The sequence below is a fragment of the Dipodomys spectabilis genome, unplaced genomic scaffold, assembly GCF_019054845.1.
Source record: "Dipodomys spectabilis isolate Male_0828 unplaced genomic scaffold, ASM1905484v1 ptg000046l, whole genome shotgun sequence".
Lineage (NCBI taxonomy): Eukaryota > Metazoa > Chordata > Mammalia > Rodentia > Heteromyidae > Dipodomys > Dipodomys spectabilis.
In genome coordinates this window covers 10,042,137-10,057,657 of record NW_024870723.1, presented here as the reverse complement: position 1 = coordinate 10,057,657, position 15,521 = coordinate 10,042,137, and the positions used below count along the sequence as shown (strand labels likewise).

General features: G+C 40.5%; 1 protein-coding gene across 1 annotated transcript in view; it reads left to right on the top strand.

Annotated features, from left to right (window-relative positions):
* Window positions 1-15,521, top strand: part of Dennd1a (DENN domain containing 1A) — a 480,539-nt gene that overhangs the window by 311,386 nt on the left and 153,632 nt on the right. Inside the window, 1 exon segment of the mRNA XM_042678648.1 lies at window positions 2,859-2,960. Coding sequence (XP_042534582.1) covers window positions 2,859-2,960 — 102 coding nt within the window.

The following is a 15,521-nucleotide window of genomic DNA, read 5'->3' as shown; positions in this document are numbered from 1 at the left end:
CCTGAGTAGTTAAGATTACAAGTAGGAGCCACTAATGCTTAATTTCTTAAAAACTGAAGTCTGTGAGATTCTTATCTCCAATTAACCACAAAGTACTGGAAGTGGAGCTGTGGCTCAAGTGGTAGAACACTATGCTTGAGCAAAAAAAACAAAAACAAAAAAACCTTAGCACTCAGACCCCAAAGTCAAGCCTCATGGTAAGGGGAAACAAAGGAGGAGGCGGAGGCAACAATGTTTGATAAGAAATGTACTCATTACCTTGCCCATTTAATTGTAACCCCTCTGTATGGTATTTTCACAATAAAAATAAAATGAAACCAAAATGTCTTCAGAAGTAGACCTAGGATAACAGTAATTTTCTTTTTTGAAATTTTCTCTCTTTCCATAGTAGGCATATGTAATTTTTGTGATCCAGATAGTAAGTGTGGCTTTAACAAAAGAAAACAGACCCAGAGAGCATTGGTGTAACTGTCTGCCATGCACAGGTACTCATTCGGAAGTCTGAATAATGGATCTCTTCAGAGGGGTATACTTTGGAATCACATTCTCCCAAAGCCAGCTCTGCTGCCATCATTAGCTCTATGGCCTTGGACAATTTGGCCTCTCTGAGCCTCTGTTTCTACATCTTTCCCATGGAGATGGCAATGTTTCCCTCATGGCATGGTTAAGATGAAATGAGCTGCCTCCTAGAAACGGGCAGCTTCCTTCCCCACCAACACTTCCAACCCCACAGCTTCAGTTGAGTGTCTCTTGCCTTTCTTCATTTTCCTTGTTTTCCTGGAGCCTTTCAGGGATAGGGCATCGTAGGGCCAGGCCAGCCTGTGATTTTCTTGGGAACACTGTGCTTCAAGAAGGCCCTTGAGCCCATGCCAGCGCCTTTGGAAGAGGCCTTGCCACCACGAGGGCAGCATTGTCCTACCAGAGGAAACTGTGCCGACCTAGGTCCTGCTTGGAGCCTGGTGCTAGGGGCATTTTGGTTACTAAGGGGACCCTGGCCTGCTAAATCAGGAAAAGGGGCCAGGATTTTTCCTTTGTTCAGCCTGCTGCCATTGTTGAAAAAGTAAACACTCCACACGGTTTAGCCGGCAAGTCCTCCAGTCAGGAGTGGGGAGAAATCAAAAGCCTGTTCAACCCAGCCGTGGAGAGCCCACAAGGGCTGGTCTGTGCTCCTGGACTTCTCTAGGGACACAGAAACAAGGCCTGATTCTGGTCAGGAATTGACACCCACTCCTGGGGCCTTTTAGCCCTGAGACTTTTCTAATGCCTGCCAATTCTTACCCCTTCTGTTTGAGACTATTTGGAAGGCCAGGTGAGGCCAGGTGGATGATGCTGGAGTGGGGGAGCCCTTAGCTTACTCTCCTAGTGGTCTGATGTCCTAGCTGCAGCTCTGGTTCTACATCTCGTGATCTCCCTCAGCCTTTGCAATGAGAGCCAAGCCGTCACCACCACGTGGCACTGCCACTGCAGCTCTTCAGACCGGCTGTTACTTTTGTATATGTTTGAAATAATTACCTATTAAGGCCTACTATGTGCCCAGCACCGTGCCTCTAAGATCTCTGATCCTCAGAGCAGTCAGGAGGATGTGGGAGAATGAGGGTGAGGTTTACAACCTCGCAGCCAAAGAAGCCAGTCAGCAGACATAAAAGTCAGGCAAGATATCATATTTCTGGAAGCCTCAGGTTCTTGTCTCTGAATTGGAGTGGTGTTATATCACCTGGCTCACTGGAAAGGAAAGCATCCTTGTGGCAGTCTTTGGGTTGGATAGTGTATCATAAGTAGGGGAGGTGGTGGTCACTGATGCATTTTGTGCAACTTCCTGCTGACATGTTGAAAAGCATTTAACTTGCTAGGTTGCAGAGAGGCAGCAGAGGAGTCCTGACAATTCACTGTGAGTCTTAATATTTTCCCCTGTGAAATAATAATTGTGCTTTGTAAAACACAAGTACAGTATAATGCTCAGTATTTGTATTACTTTCAACTCATCCCATTTGCTTGATACTCATTTACCTCTAAATTAGGCTGAGAGGGGAGAATAAACTCATAAGTTGGGACTTTGTCTTCCTCTGTAGTCCTTTCTCCATGGTAAGCACATAGTAGATGTCTACTAGTCCATTCATAGATTTGTAGTCTGGAGAAATCAGTCAGAAGTAGAAAGATGAGAGGAAGCGGAAGGGTTCCTGGGACTGTTTTTTCAGCTCAAGGAGGATTTAAGATGGTTCCACTCTCTATCTGGGAAAGACCTCAAAATGTTTATTGAGGTATCACATTCTGTTCTAGAGGCTAGAGTTAGAACATCAGCCAATACTAGTGATATGTATGTAGAAAGAAAACATTGATAGGTATAAGACGGCTTTTCTTTTTCTGGTAGTGAGGCTTGATCTCAGTGTGTCACACGGGACTAGCTTGCTTACAGCTGGTGTACTACTTAAGCCATGCTTCCAACCCAGAGCTTTTGCCTGGTTAATTGGAAAGCATGTTTTGCAAACTTTTCCTGCCTGAGCTAGCTTACAACTGCAGTTCTCCAGATCTCAGCCTCCTGAGTAGTTAGGATTGCAAGTGTGAGCCACTGGCACCTGGCTTACGCTGGTTCTTAACTTGTAGCAGTGTGATATGGGGTATGTTATTTAGCCTTTGTTCATCTGTCCTGGGACTTGGGGTGACCATAGAAGCTCATGAGTTTTTTGTGAGTTACGTGAGCAACAAATGTGACTCATCTAGCACTGGGGCTGCTGCAGTTAGCCTTTCTCCAGTGTCACTGGCTTCCCTATTCTCCCTATACCCTCCAGAAGCCACGGGGAAATATTTGTCTTCTGATGGCATTTCTACAACTTTCTTCTCTGGATTTTGTTTGCTTGCAGAAAGTCAGAAATATGGCACTGGATGATGTTGTAATCCTGAACGTGGACACCAACACCCTGGAGACGCCCTTTGATGACCTCCAGAGCCTCCCAAATGATGTGGTGGGTAAATAAGCTCTTGGTTCTGACTCATGTGTGCTCATGCCATGGAAATGAACCTGACTTTGGAACTGGGGGAGGAGGAGAGACAGCTGTTGGCACAGCCCCTAGTGCATGTGGGCCATTATTTCGTGATGTTAACAAAAGGAATATCTTTATAGTAGAGGTTTCCTGAACATGGCAGATTCCAAAATGCCTTTTAAGTGACAAATGAGGTGGCCTCAGAGAAGCAGAGTAGTTTGGGCAAGTTGTTTTTTTTTTTAACCCCCTCTGGGCTTCACTTCTCCACTTTAAAGAGTTGTGCAAAGAGTTTTCTTAGGGTTGTTATGGTGGGGAATAGTTTGGTGATGGTCAGCAATGCTGGCATAGTGCAGTGTCTGACAAATGGCACCTACATCTCTTTTAGTTTTGTTCTTGTTTTTGTGCCAGTACTGGGACTTGACCTCAGGCCTTTAGCTTTTTCCTCTCAAGGCTGGCTTTCTACCATTTTTGCCATGCCTCTACTTTCAGCTTTTTGCTGGTTACTCGGAGAAAAGTCTCAAAGACTTTTCTACCTGGGCTGATTTTGAACTATGATTCTCAGATCTCAGCCTCCTGAATAGTTAGAATTACAGGCATGAGCACCACATAAGCAGAAAAAGCCAGACGTGGTGGTGTGGCTCAAGTGGTAGAGCTCTAGCCTTGAGCTGAAGAGCTGAGGGACAGTGCCCAGGCCCAGAGTTCAGGCCCCACAATTGACCAATAAATAAATAAATAGGTGTTGGTATTGGTAATTACAGACAAGCTGAAGGGACCATTGATGCCTTCCAGGTCCTGGTAGTCCCCACTTTAGCAAGTGGACTTCGTTCTGCACTGACTATAGCAGGAATTTCCAGCATGGGACATGAGGATCTTACCATATTTCAGTGGAAATCAGATTTGATTGTAATGCTATGTGAGTTGCAAGTATTCAGAAGGAGAATCCTATCCTACACACATTTGTGTCCATGCATTTGGCTCAGGATTTGGTACTTTCAGTGTTTAGAAGTTGACCTTAGTCTCTCCTTCAGCTAGACTTCTGAAAGATTATTCTTCTTAACTGTTTGGTCAGTTCACATACTCTCATCTCTCTTCCTTAGCAACACTTATTTCAGACTCTTTTTTTCTCTCTTGTATTGTTACCCACAGCCATCAAATGGTTAATCTGAGCATCCTTCCAATGACCTTTCTAGGAACATAAATTACATTCTCCTCCTACTTGAGGCTGCTCCTTTTATGCTGGCAATAGTGTTGCACACCTGTAAGCCAGTGCTTGGGACACTGAGGCCAGAGGACCATAAATTTAAGGTCAATCTAGCCTACATAGTGAATTTTAGGCCATCCAAGGCTAAATAGTAAGACCTTGTCTCCAAAAAAAAATCTTTCTAATCAATGAACTTAATCTAAAAGAATTTAAAGACAAGAAATCCTTCTGTGACTAATCATTGCCTATAAATTCAAAGCCAGTTAGCTTTAGAATCAGTCTGACTTCCTTACTAGCCATGTGGTTTACAGCAAAATTACTTAAGCTCCTGAGTGAGGGAAGTAAGTGAAATAAGGCTTACCATCCTCCTGGCTTTTTGCCTTGTAGATTTTTCCAGATGCTGATGCCAGGAGAAAGAACCCCAGCAAAGTAAAGCAGTCTTGCTGAGTTGAAAGTTAAAAGATCTGAGTTTGAGGGAGAAATGGTTTTGAGTCTATGAGTGAGAGTACTGGACAGGAGGCTGCTGCTCAGCAAAAGGAATATGTGTGGACTGACCTGCTGAAAACCTGTGAAGGGTGAAACCCCTGACAGGGATCTATGAGATGAATGGCTCCCAGAGCTCACAGGCTTAGTAACCTTCCACTTCTGACCTATAGAGTAAAGAGACAGGGATGATCACTGAGCACCAACACCAGAGACCTCAGGAAACTATGACTTGGTCTAAATTAGCTCTCAAGTAAACATTATCTATACTCAACAAAGTATAAAAATGAAGCTTTGAGAAGCATGAGAGAAGGCTTTAGGGTACAAGAAGACAACAAAACCTAGCATGTATCAAACCAACATTATCAGAATCACTAGTATCCTATTTATGTTATTTTACTTATTTAGTTTTTTGAGGCAGGGTCTTGCTATAAGCCCAGGCTGACCTCAACCTCACAATCCATCTGCCTCAGCTTCTTGAGTGTTTGAATTACAAGTATATCCCATCATACCCCAAAAACATCTTACTTAAGAAATACAAGAGAGCCGCTGGTGACTCACACCTATAATCCTAGCTATTCAGGAGGCTGAGGTCTAAGGATAGGAATTCAGAGCCAGCCTGAGCAGTCAAAGCCCATGAGACTCTTACCTCCCCTTAACAACTTAAAAACTGAAAGTGGATCTATGGATCAAAGTGGTAAAGTGCTAGCTTTGAGCAAAAAAGCTCAGGGATAGTGTCCAGGCTCTGAGTTCAAGGCCCATGACTAACAAAAAAGAAAGAAAGAAAGAAAGAGAAAAAAGAAAAGAAAAAGAGAAAGAAATAGACAAATCAGGTGTTTGTGGATCATGGAGCCTAAGATTTTAAAGGATCAGTTTAAAGCCAGCCTGGGCAAAAAAGTCCATTACATTCTACGTTCAATTAACTAGAAAGGAGCTGGACTAGAGATGTGGCTCAAGTGGTAGAGTACCAACCGTGAGCAAAGCAGCTAAGCCAATGCCAGGCCTCTTAAGTTCAAAAGTCCAAGACATGTTGAGAGTCAAAAGTGTAACATAAAACAAGAAGAAAATCAGTCAAAGCATAATACCAGGATTAAAGAAAATCAGTCTGGAGTTAAGAGAAAGGAGACACTACAGAATAAAAGCTAAATGAACTTGAAGACATGATAGTAAAGACTATCATGAAAAGCCTAGTTAAAATTAATAGAACCTTAGTGGCTGGTATTGCAACATTCAGAAGACTGACATGCCTGCCGTTGGAGTTTGAGAAGTCATGGAACGTGGAAAAATACAAAAATAAAGTTAAAAAGCTTATAGCTAAATTAGAACCATGATCCTCATATCTCAGCCTCCTGACTAACTGTGATTATAGGTATGAGCCACTGGCTTGCACTAGTTATTTTAGATAGGGTCTCACTTCCTGCCCAGACAGGGATAATCTACCTATCTTAGGTTTTCTGTCATAGCTAGAATGATAAGTGCATACTGCCATGCCAAGCTACTTCTGTTGAGATGAAGTCTCACAGACTTTTCTACCAGGTTGACCTGGAACTGTCAATCTCCAAATTATAACCAATTTTTTTAATTTTTTGCTAAAAATGATAAATTCTAGCCAGGCGCCAGTGGCTCACACTACTCAGGAGGCTAAGATCTGAGGATCATGGTTCAAAGCCAGCCTGGGCAGGAAAGTCCATAAGACTCTTATCTCCAATAAATCAATAGAAAACTGGAAGTGGTGCTGTGGCTCAAGTGGTAGAGCACTCGCCTTGAGCTGAAGAGTTGAGGGACAGTGCCCAGGCCCAGATTTCAAGCCCCACAACCAAAAAAAAGAAAAAAGATAAATTCATCCAGGTACTAGTGACTCAAACTTTAGAATCCTAGCTACTTAGGAGGCTTAGGGCAGAGAATCATAGTTTGAAGCCAGCCCAGGAAGAAATTTGATTTGAGACTACCTCAAATTAACGAGAAAAATATCAGGTTGGAGACATGGCTCAGGTGATAGAGTACCAGATATGAGAAAAATAAGCTGAGCAAAAGCACAAGGCCCTGAGTTCAAACCCCAGTACTGGCACAAAAGGGAGGAAAGAGGAGAGGAGAGGAACAGCAGAGGGAGAAAGAGAAGGGGAAAGGATATTGCCAAACAAAAGCATATAAAGTCATTGTGATAATGGCTCAAAACCAGTGGTAAAGAGAGAAGTTTAAAATTAGGAAAAAGTGATATTGTAAAAGAAGTAATTACAAGCAGACATCATATCAGAAGCTAGCTATGTAATCCAGAAGAAAATGGAGTGGTATTTTTTAAAGTAATGAAAGAAATTCTCTATCCACTGAAAATATGCTTCACAAATGAAACCAAATTTTGGAATTTTTTTCAGGCAAATAAAAATGAGAGAAATAATTGTCAGCATGTCTGGGGTATAAGAAATACAAAGGAAATTGTTCAGGTGTGGGGGAAATATAGGAAAGTTTAAAATAAAGGAGTAAAGAGAACCAGAAACAGTAAATACATAGCTAAATGTGAGAAGTTTATCTTCTTATTCTGAATTTCTGTAAGAAGTAAATTGAGTAAAGTGAAAATAATGCCAAATTATTTCGTGTTATTACACAAATAGAAGTAAAATATATGAGTACAGCAATACAAAGGACAGAGTAGGGATGGAAAATAGAAGCATGCTGTTTACAGGTTCTCACAATGTATAAACTACTGCAATATTGTCTAAAGGTAGATGTATTTAATGAAAGGTATATATTGTTAACCTTAGGAAAAAACAGTCCTGTGGCAGGGGGAGAAATATATAGCTAACAAACCAATATTGAGGGTTCAAAAGAGTTTCCAATAGAAAGAGTAAAAGTGACTGGAATGCAGCGTAAACATGTGTGGAGATATAGCAATAAAATCCCCCTTCTGTATAACTGATGTAAACCAATTTTAAAAAGAAAAGAAAAAAGGTTTTCCAGCCAAAGAACAAAGAAACCACACAGGATCAAATAGGTGATGGATTTATCGAACTATCAATCGTTACATTAAACATACATCATCTAAATACTTCAATTACATCATATAAAAAAGTAAGACCCAACCAAGTGCTGGTGGCTCATGCTTATAATCCTAGCTATTTAGGAGCTTGGGAACAGAGGGATCAAGGTACTAGGCCAGCTCATGCAGAAGACTTTGTGGGACTGTATCTGGAAAAATAACAAACAAAAGATAGTGGCCCAAGTGATAGAGTATCAGCCTAGCAAGCACAAAGCACTAAGTTAAAACCCTAAGTTTACCATACACGCACAAAAAAATAAAAATAAGATCCAATGGTATATGAGTCAGATAGGTGAAAAGTAAAAGAATAGAAAAGATATACCAGGAAATCACTAACCAAAAGTTAGTGGGGAAAAGAGAAATTTTCCTTATAGAGAAATTCAAATAGTACCTATAAATACTTCCCTTTCTAGGAAAGTATTTACAATTGGGTGTGTGATTTACTTCATTTAAAAAAAAAAAAAAAAAGAGTTGTAAAGGAAAAGATAGGCAGTTTAGAGGAGAACCCACAACCAAGCATTGTCTGCAGTGTCCCGTGGCTGTCATATGACCCTCTGATTAGTGTGGTGAGAAGGCTACTTCACCGCTGCAGTGCCCTTTCCAAAAGCCTAATCTAATCTTGCTAGAAACTTCATTAGGAACATTCTACAAACCAGCACTTCAATCATAAAACAAAAACTGAGAAATGGAGATCAGATGAAACTAAGGAGGTATTATAACAAAATGCAATGTGGAAACTGAATTGTATCCTGAGATAGAAAAGAACATTAACAGAGAGGTAGGGGTGTGGTTAACAATCTGGAGACCCTGAGTTCAAGTCCCATTATTGCTGAGAAATGGGGAGAGGGAAAGAGTGGAATTAGTGGAAAAACACAAAATCACAGAATGTAGAGTTTAGTTAATAATAAGCTACCAGCATCTGTTTCTTAGTTTTGATAAATTTCCAGTGGCATGTAAGATGAACTAGGGGAAAAACTAAGTGAGTTGTATGTGGATACCCATTGTACTATCTTTGCAATTTTGTGTAAATCTTAAGTATTCAAAATTAAAAGTTTGTAAAAGAGAAAACAGGAAATAAGATTTTTTTTGGAGGGGGGGGTCCGGTCGTGGGGCCTGAACTCTGGGCCTCTTCAGCTCTTCAGCTCAAGGCTAGTGCTCTAACACTTGAGCCACAGCGTCACTTCCGGCTTTTTTTCTTTTTGCTTATGTGGTGCTGGGGAATCGAACCCAGGGCCCGATGCATGCAAGGCAAGCGCTCTACCACTGAACCACCTTCCCAGCCCAGGAAATAAGATTATTATGAATATCCTCATGCCCATAATTTTGAAAAGTCAAATGAGATGGCCAAATTTCATCAAATCATAAATTATTGACTCAGGAAAAAAAATTAAATGCCAGTATTTCTATTAGAATTTTTTAAACTTGTAATTAAAACTTTCTCACAAAGAAAATCCCAGGCCCATATAGCCTTACAGGTTAATTCCAGCATACATTTAAGAAGATTAATACGAGCTTAACATAAACTTTTTCAGAAAATTGAAGCTAAAGGAACATTCCCTAACTTTTTTCATGAGGTCAGCATTACCCTGAGATGAAAACCAGGCAAAGAATTTATAAGAAAATTAAACTACAGACTAACATGCCTCATAAATGCAGATGCAAAAGTCTTTAACAAGATATTAGCAAATTGAATCCAGCAATATATAAAAAGGATAATGCTCCATGATGGAGTGAGTGCACATTGGCTAGATATTTGAAAATCAGTAAATCTATGTGATTTGCTTTAACAACAGCCTAATAAAAGAAAGCTATATCAAGACTGATGTAAAAAAAAAATGTTTTAGGAAAAATTCAATACCCATTCATCAAAAGCTGTTAGCAACCTGGGAATCCTCATTGGGATAGAACCATCTAGGAAGGTCTTAGTATTCACATCATACCTAATGGGGAAAGACTGATTGCTTTTCCCTGAGGAACAGAATCAAAAACGGATTCTATTCTTCCCATTCCTATTCACCATTGCACTGGAGGCTCTTACCAGCTCACTAAGGCTGGAAAGAAAAGCCCTAAGGATTAGAATGAAGTAAATAAAATTGCCTTTATACAGACAACACAATCATGTATATAGAAAATCTTAAAAAGTCCCACAAATAAATTTAGTCAGGGTGTAAAATAAGGTCACTAGATAGAATTTAAATATATTTCTATACACTTGTAAAGAGCAATTGAAAATGAGAATTTTACAAACCATTTAAAATAGCATACAAAACACAAAACACTTAGGAATAAATTTTTTTAATGTGTAAAATGTGTGTGCTGCAAGATATAAAACATTTGAGAAAAAAGTTGAAAGACCTAAATAAATGGAAAGATATTCCATATTTTGGATTGGAAAACTAAATATTTTTTACGCAATATTTTTAAGATGTTAATTTTCCCTAAATTGATCTATAGATTCAATATAATCCCAACCCAAATTCCAGATGGCTTTTTTTTTAAAACTTGTCAAGCTGGTTTTAAAATGTATATGAATATGCGAAAGAACTAGAATAGCCAAAACAACATTGAAAAAGAAACTAAAGTAGTAGGACTTATAATACCTGCCTTCAAGACGACTTATGAAGTATAGTAATCAAGATAGTATAGATAGACTTTCAGGTCAATAGACCAAAATAAATGGTCCAGGATTAGACCTACCCATAAGCAGACAATTGATTTTCAACAAATATGCCAAAGTAATTTGACAAAGGAGAGTTGATTTTGTTCAACCCCCCCTCCCCCGCCCTTGAGCAAACTGCTCAAATAACTGGATGTCAATATGAAGAAAATGAACCTTGACTTTTTACCTCATGTAAATATTACCTCATGTAAATATACTATAGACCTAAACATGGAAGCTAAACCTATAAAACATCTAGAAGAAAACAAGAAAATTTCATGAGGGGCTGGGAAATTGGCTCAGTGGTAGAGTGCTTGCCTTGCATGCATAAGGCCCTGGGTTCGATTCCTCAGCACCACATAAGCAAAAAGAAAAAAGCTGGAAGTGGCGCTGTGGCTCAAGTGGTAGAGCGCTAGCCTTGAGCTGAAGAGCTGAGGGACAGCGCCCAGGCCCAGAGTTCAGGCCCCATGACCGGACCCAAAAAAAAAAAAGAAAGAAAGAAAATTTCATGAACTTAGAGTTGGCAAAAGTTTTACATAGGATACCAAAAGCTTACATCATAACAGAAAATGTGCCAGGCACCAGTGGCTCATGCCTGTAATCCTAGCTACTCAGGAGGCTGAGATCTGAGGATCACGGTTCAAAGCCAGCCTGGGCAGGAAAGTCCATGAAACTCTTATCTCCAATTAACTACCAGAAATCAAAGTGGCGCTGTGGCTCAAATGTAGAGTGCTCGCCTTGAGCTGAAGAGCTCCCAGGCCCAGGCTCAGAGTTCAAGCCCCATGACTTACCAAAAAAAAAAAAAGAAAGAAAATGTAGTGAACTTGACATCATAAATGTAAAAACTTACCTTCTCTAAAAGATATCACTTCTAGAAATGAAGAGACTGAGAAAGTTTTTTTTGTTTGTTTGTTTGTTTTTGTTTTTGTTGGTTGTGGGGCTTGAACTCTAGGCCTAGGCACTGTCCCTCAGTTCTTCAGCTCAACGCAAATGCTCTGCCACTTGAGATTTTCTGGTGGTTAATTTGGAGATAAGTCTCATGGACTTTCCTGCCAAAGCTGGCTTTGAACCGCGATCCTCATATCTCAGCCTCTGAAGTAGCTAAGATTATAGGCGTCAGAAAGTATTCTTAATAGTTACATCTAAAAAATTACTCTCACCTAGAATGGGTAAGGAATCCTTAAAAATAGCAAGAGTGTCTAGTTAAAGTGGTCAAAAAACTTGAGAAGACGCATCTCACGTGTACATGTATGCATGCATGTGTACATGAGCATGTGAACACACATGCACATATTCAGATAGCCAACAAGCACATGGAATACTACTTAGCACCAGCATCATTAGTCAGAGCATGCAAATGAAACACCGCTGTGGTTTAGACCATTGAAGTGCTAAAACACAAGTCTGACAATTCCTTACAAACATACATCTTAAGCTGTACTTACCATATGACCAATCTCAAATATCTTGCACTGAGCAAAAAGAAACCAGATAGATACAAGGAGATATAGTATATTATTTAATTTATATAAATGGTAGGATTAAAAAAAAAAAAAGCTAGTCTAGAGAAGTAGATCGGCTGGCTGTCAGCTGCATATCAGTGGTTGCCTGGGCTATGGTGATTAAGGTAGAGTCTGACTGCAACAACCAACCCTTTGGGGTAAAGACAGCATTCTGTCTCTTGATTATGGTACTGGTTACATGTATGTGTGCATTGTTGAAACTCATCAGATCATACTTTTAAAATGCTTGCATTCTATGGAAAATAAGTTGTGACTTATTTTGTGACTTAAGTTGTGACAGCTTTCAGAACAACTCTGCTGATTTCATGATTTATGAACATGGGCAAAGAGTAACTTTGGACCAGGCGGCTCTAGTTTTTTGTTAGCTGCCTAGACAATTTAGTATCAGAGTTTATAATCTTGTCTCACTTTTTCCACCATGAAAAAATGGATAGGGGGTGGGTGGTAATAAGGTTAATGCCTTCTGCTTTGCTGGTCTCCATGAGACTTAAAAATGTATTGTTTTCACTGACAATATTGCATTGTTCCCTAGCTGTGGACTTTGAAGAAATATAGCAAGAATATTCCACCTTTTATTTATGTACAAGCTGTTTATCTCAAGCCATAGCTGGAATTTCTTCATTCTCATTTCTTTTAAAAAATCCAGAACTTCCAGTCTCTGGAGTGTTACAAGGGCCCAGGCATACTGGGTATCATCCCAGCTATGTATGCTAGCTGGAGTGGTAACTCAGAGTAGAGTGTCAGCCTGGCAAGTGCAAGGCCTTGAGTTTATACTCAAGTACCTCTCCCCCCGAAGAATGATTAAAATGAAAGAGTTTACAATTATTCCAGCCTTGTATGTCAATAGCATAGCATATCCCAGGAGCAAAGGACAGATCTTCTTGCATAAGTGCTTCTCTACTATTGTTAGGATTCATTTGACAGTTATTTCCTAAGCACCTACTGTGTGCCATACTTTATGCTGGATATAATGGTTGCTGAGATGATTAAAATACCATGTTTACATCTATTAGGTCACAGGTTGATTAATAAGTAGGCTAATTAAGCCGGGCGCTGGTGGCTCACGCCTGTAATCCTAGCTACTCAGGAGGCTGAGATCTGAGGATCGCGGTTCAAAGCCAGCCCGGGCAGGAGAGACCGTGAGACTCCTATCTCCAATAAACCACCAGAAAACCGGAAGTGGCGCTGTAGCTCAAGTGGTAGAGCGCTCGCCTTGAGCTGAAGAGCTGAGGGACAGCGCTCAGGCCCAGAGTTCAAGCCCCACGACCGACCAAAAAAAAAAAAAAAAAAAATAAGTAGGCTAATTAAAGGCTGAACTGCCACTTTCATTCCCATTTCTCCACTAGTCTATCTTCCATGCTGTAGATGAATATATCATCCAGAACATGATGCCATTGCTTGATTTAAAGCCACCTCTCCTTTTCCCTTGTGAATTTCAGGTTCCCAGACATTCCTAGTAAGAACATCACAAATGGGCAGACCCACAGCTGATTCAGGAGTGGAGATTATTCCTCCTTATTCCTTCAGCGAAAATCTCTGTGTGTGCTCAGTATACTAGGACTTATTCTTAGAAAGGGAGAGCTGAACCCAACCAGGAAGTGGGACGGAGGCTGGAAGTGTGAGCTTAATTAACCTGGTCAGGGAGCAATAGTTTAGTATAGCTGGAACAGAGAATATGTGCCTGGAGGAACAGAGGGGAAAGAAGTAAACAAGAATAACCGTATTGAGTATGTTCATAAAAACAAGTTTGGACTTTGCATTGGGGACAGTAGGGAAGGAACTAAGATATTGAAGAAAAGGACTGATGTGGCTACCTCTACACAATGATGAGTCCAAGACTGAGGATCCTACCCAGTGTTGGATTCTACTTGTTAACTGTCTCTCTGGTTATTCAAACCTGGTTCCTCAAATCTGAGCAAAGCTTCCTTCCACTCCACATCTACTGATAACTAGCCTTGGAGTTAGGGGACAAGTCACATAGATAGTATCACCTAGGATCAGTGTGCAGCCAACACTCATCATCCCTCTTGCATTATGGAATTGTCTGTCTGTCAGTTCTGCATTGAGCCACGCTCCTTAGTGTCCACTCTTTCATCCATTCTGTGCAGGAAGGGGAGCGTCAGAATCCCATGAGCCTTTGCACTGAGCACACGTGTGTGTATGATTTGTCAACAATCGAGGAGTTTATGGGAGTTTATGGGGCTTCATTAAAGATGCTGGGGCAGGAGCACTGTGGGACATCAGAAGAGCTCTGAGCAGTAAAGCACAACTCTGAGCTTTGGAATGCAGTAAATGTTTAAGAGACTTCCTTCCTTTCATTACTGAATTTTACTTTACTTTTATAACAGTAAAGAGTTGTGTTTTATTGGTTGAAATTTCTTGATTCCGTTTTCCCCAGGTCTGTTTAAAAGCTACATTTTATCTTTGAGGATGTTTGGCTCCTGGTGGAGGAAGTGCTGCCAGCGAATTCAATTAACTGGCAGAGCTCACAGATATTGTACACGGATTTCTTTTTTTCTTCTTTTTCACAACTGCTACATAAACACAGCTGGGTTTAATATTTGTCGTAACAAAGATTTAACTTGAATCATTTTACTCTGGGTAATTAATGCTTGGAATCTGGGCTCCTTTCGTTCGTTTGTAATCCTCTGCATTTCTTTACTCTAGCTATCTAGATAATGAAGTGTGCTCCTCTAGGTCTTTGCCCTGCCTTAAAACTGCTTAATATTTGGCCGTTCCCACTAGAGAGCAGATGCTTTTCTTTGCAAGAATTGAATTTCTGTCAGCTCTTTTATGCATCATGTGTTTGGAACTGTAAGTGGATCAAGTTGTTCATCACAGCAGGGACACTGTGAAACACATCTATTATACACACTTCCCACCCACCCCCCCCCTTCCTGTTTTTTTTTTTTTTTCTTCTCTCCCCTGAGGAGGTGGAGATGCCCGCATCCCCTTGGGAGATATCTTGCTCTGTGTGGATGTATCCGTGTGATCCACCATGGATCCGGCCTGGCCACTTCCCTGAGCACGGAAATCTATATCCATTCAGCCCAGGATTGTTGCTGAGACAAATCCTGCTTTTATCTTTGTAAACACCAAGCACTTCATTAACTCCCAAATACACACTGAGTTTGGGTCACTAAATAAATCCACTAAGCTCAGCATAATGAGTGACATTTCAGTAATTGATGCCCTAGAAAATGTTAATTGTGAACCCATTCTTTCCTATGCTAAAATTAGGACTTGGATGGTTTTGGCTTTCGAGTTGAGCTAGTGTGGAAGAATGGCCATCTATTAAGGCTACTGTGTGCCAGGTACTGTGCCGGGAGATTTAAAAAAAAATCTTCACATTTAATCTGTGTAACAATTCTAGGAAAGGTGGGGGGAGAAAGGGAGTGAAGGGGAGGGGGAGAAAGAAAGAGAGAGAGAGAGAGTGAATGTACTTTATCCCCATGATAAAGACAGAATGTAACATGCATACAGGCATCTAGTTAATAACTGGCAACTGAGTCAGGATTCACTTCTGTCTGAGTCCATGGAGTGTTGGACGCTCATGCTATGGATTCACTTGATAATATATTAACTGTTTATTGTTAAAGGTATTTTCTTTTTTCCTCTCTCTCTGTTCAAGGTATTTTCTCCC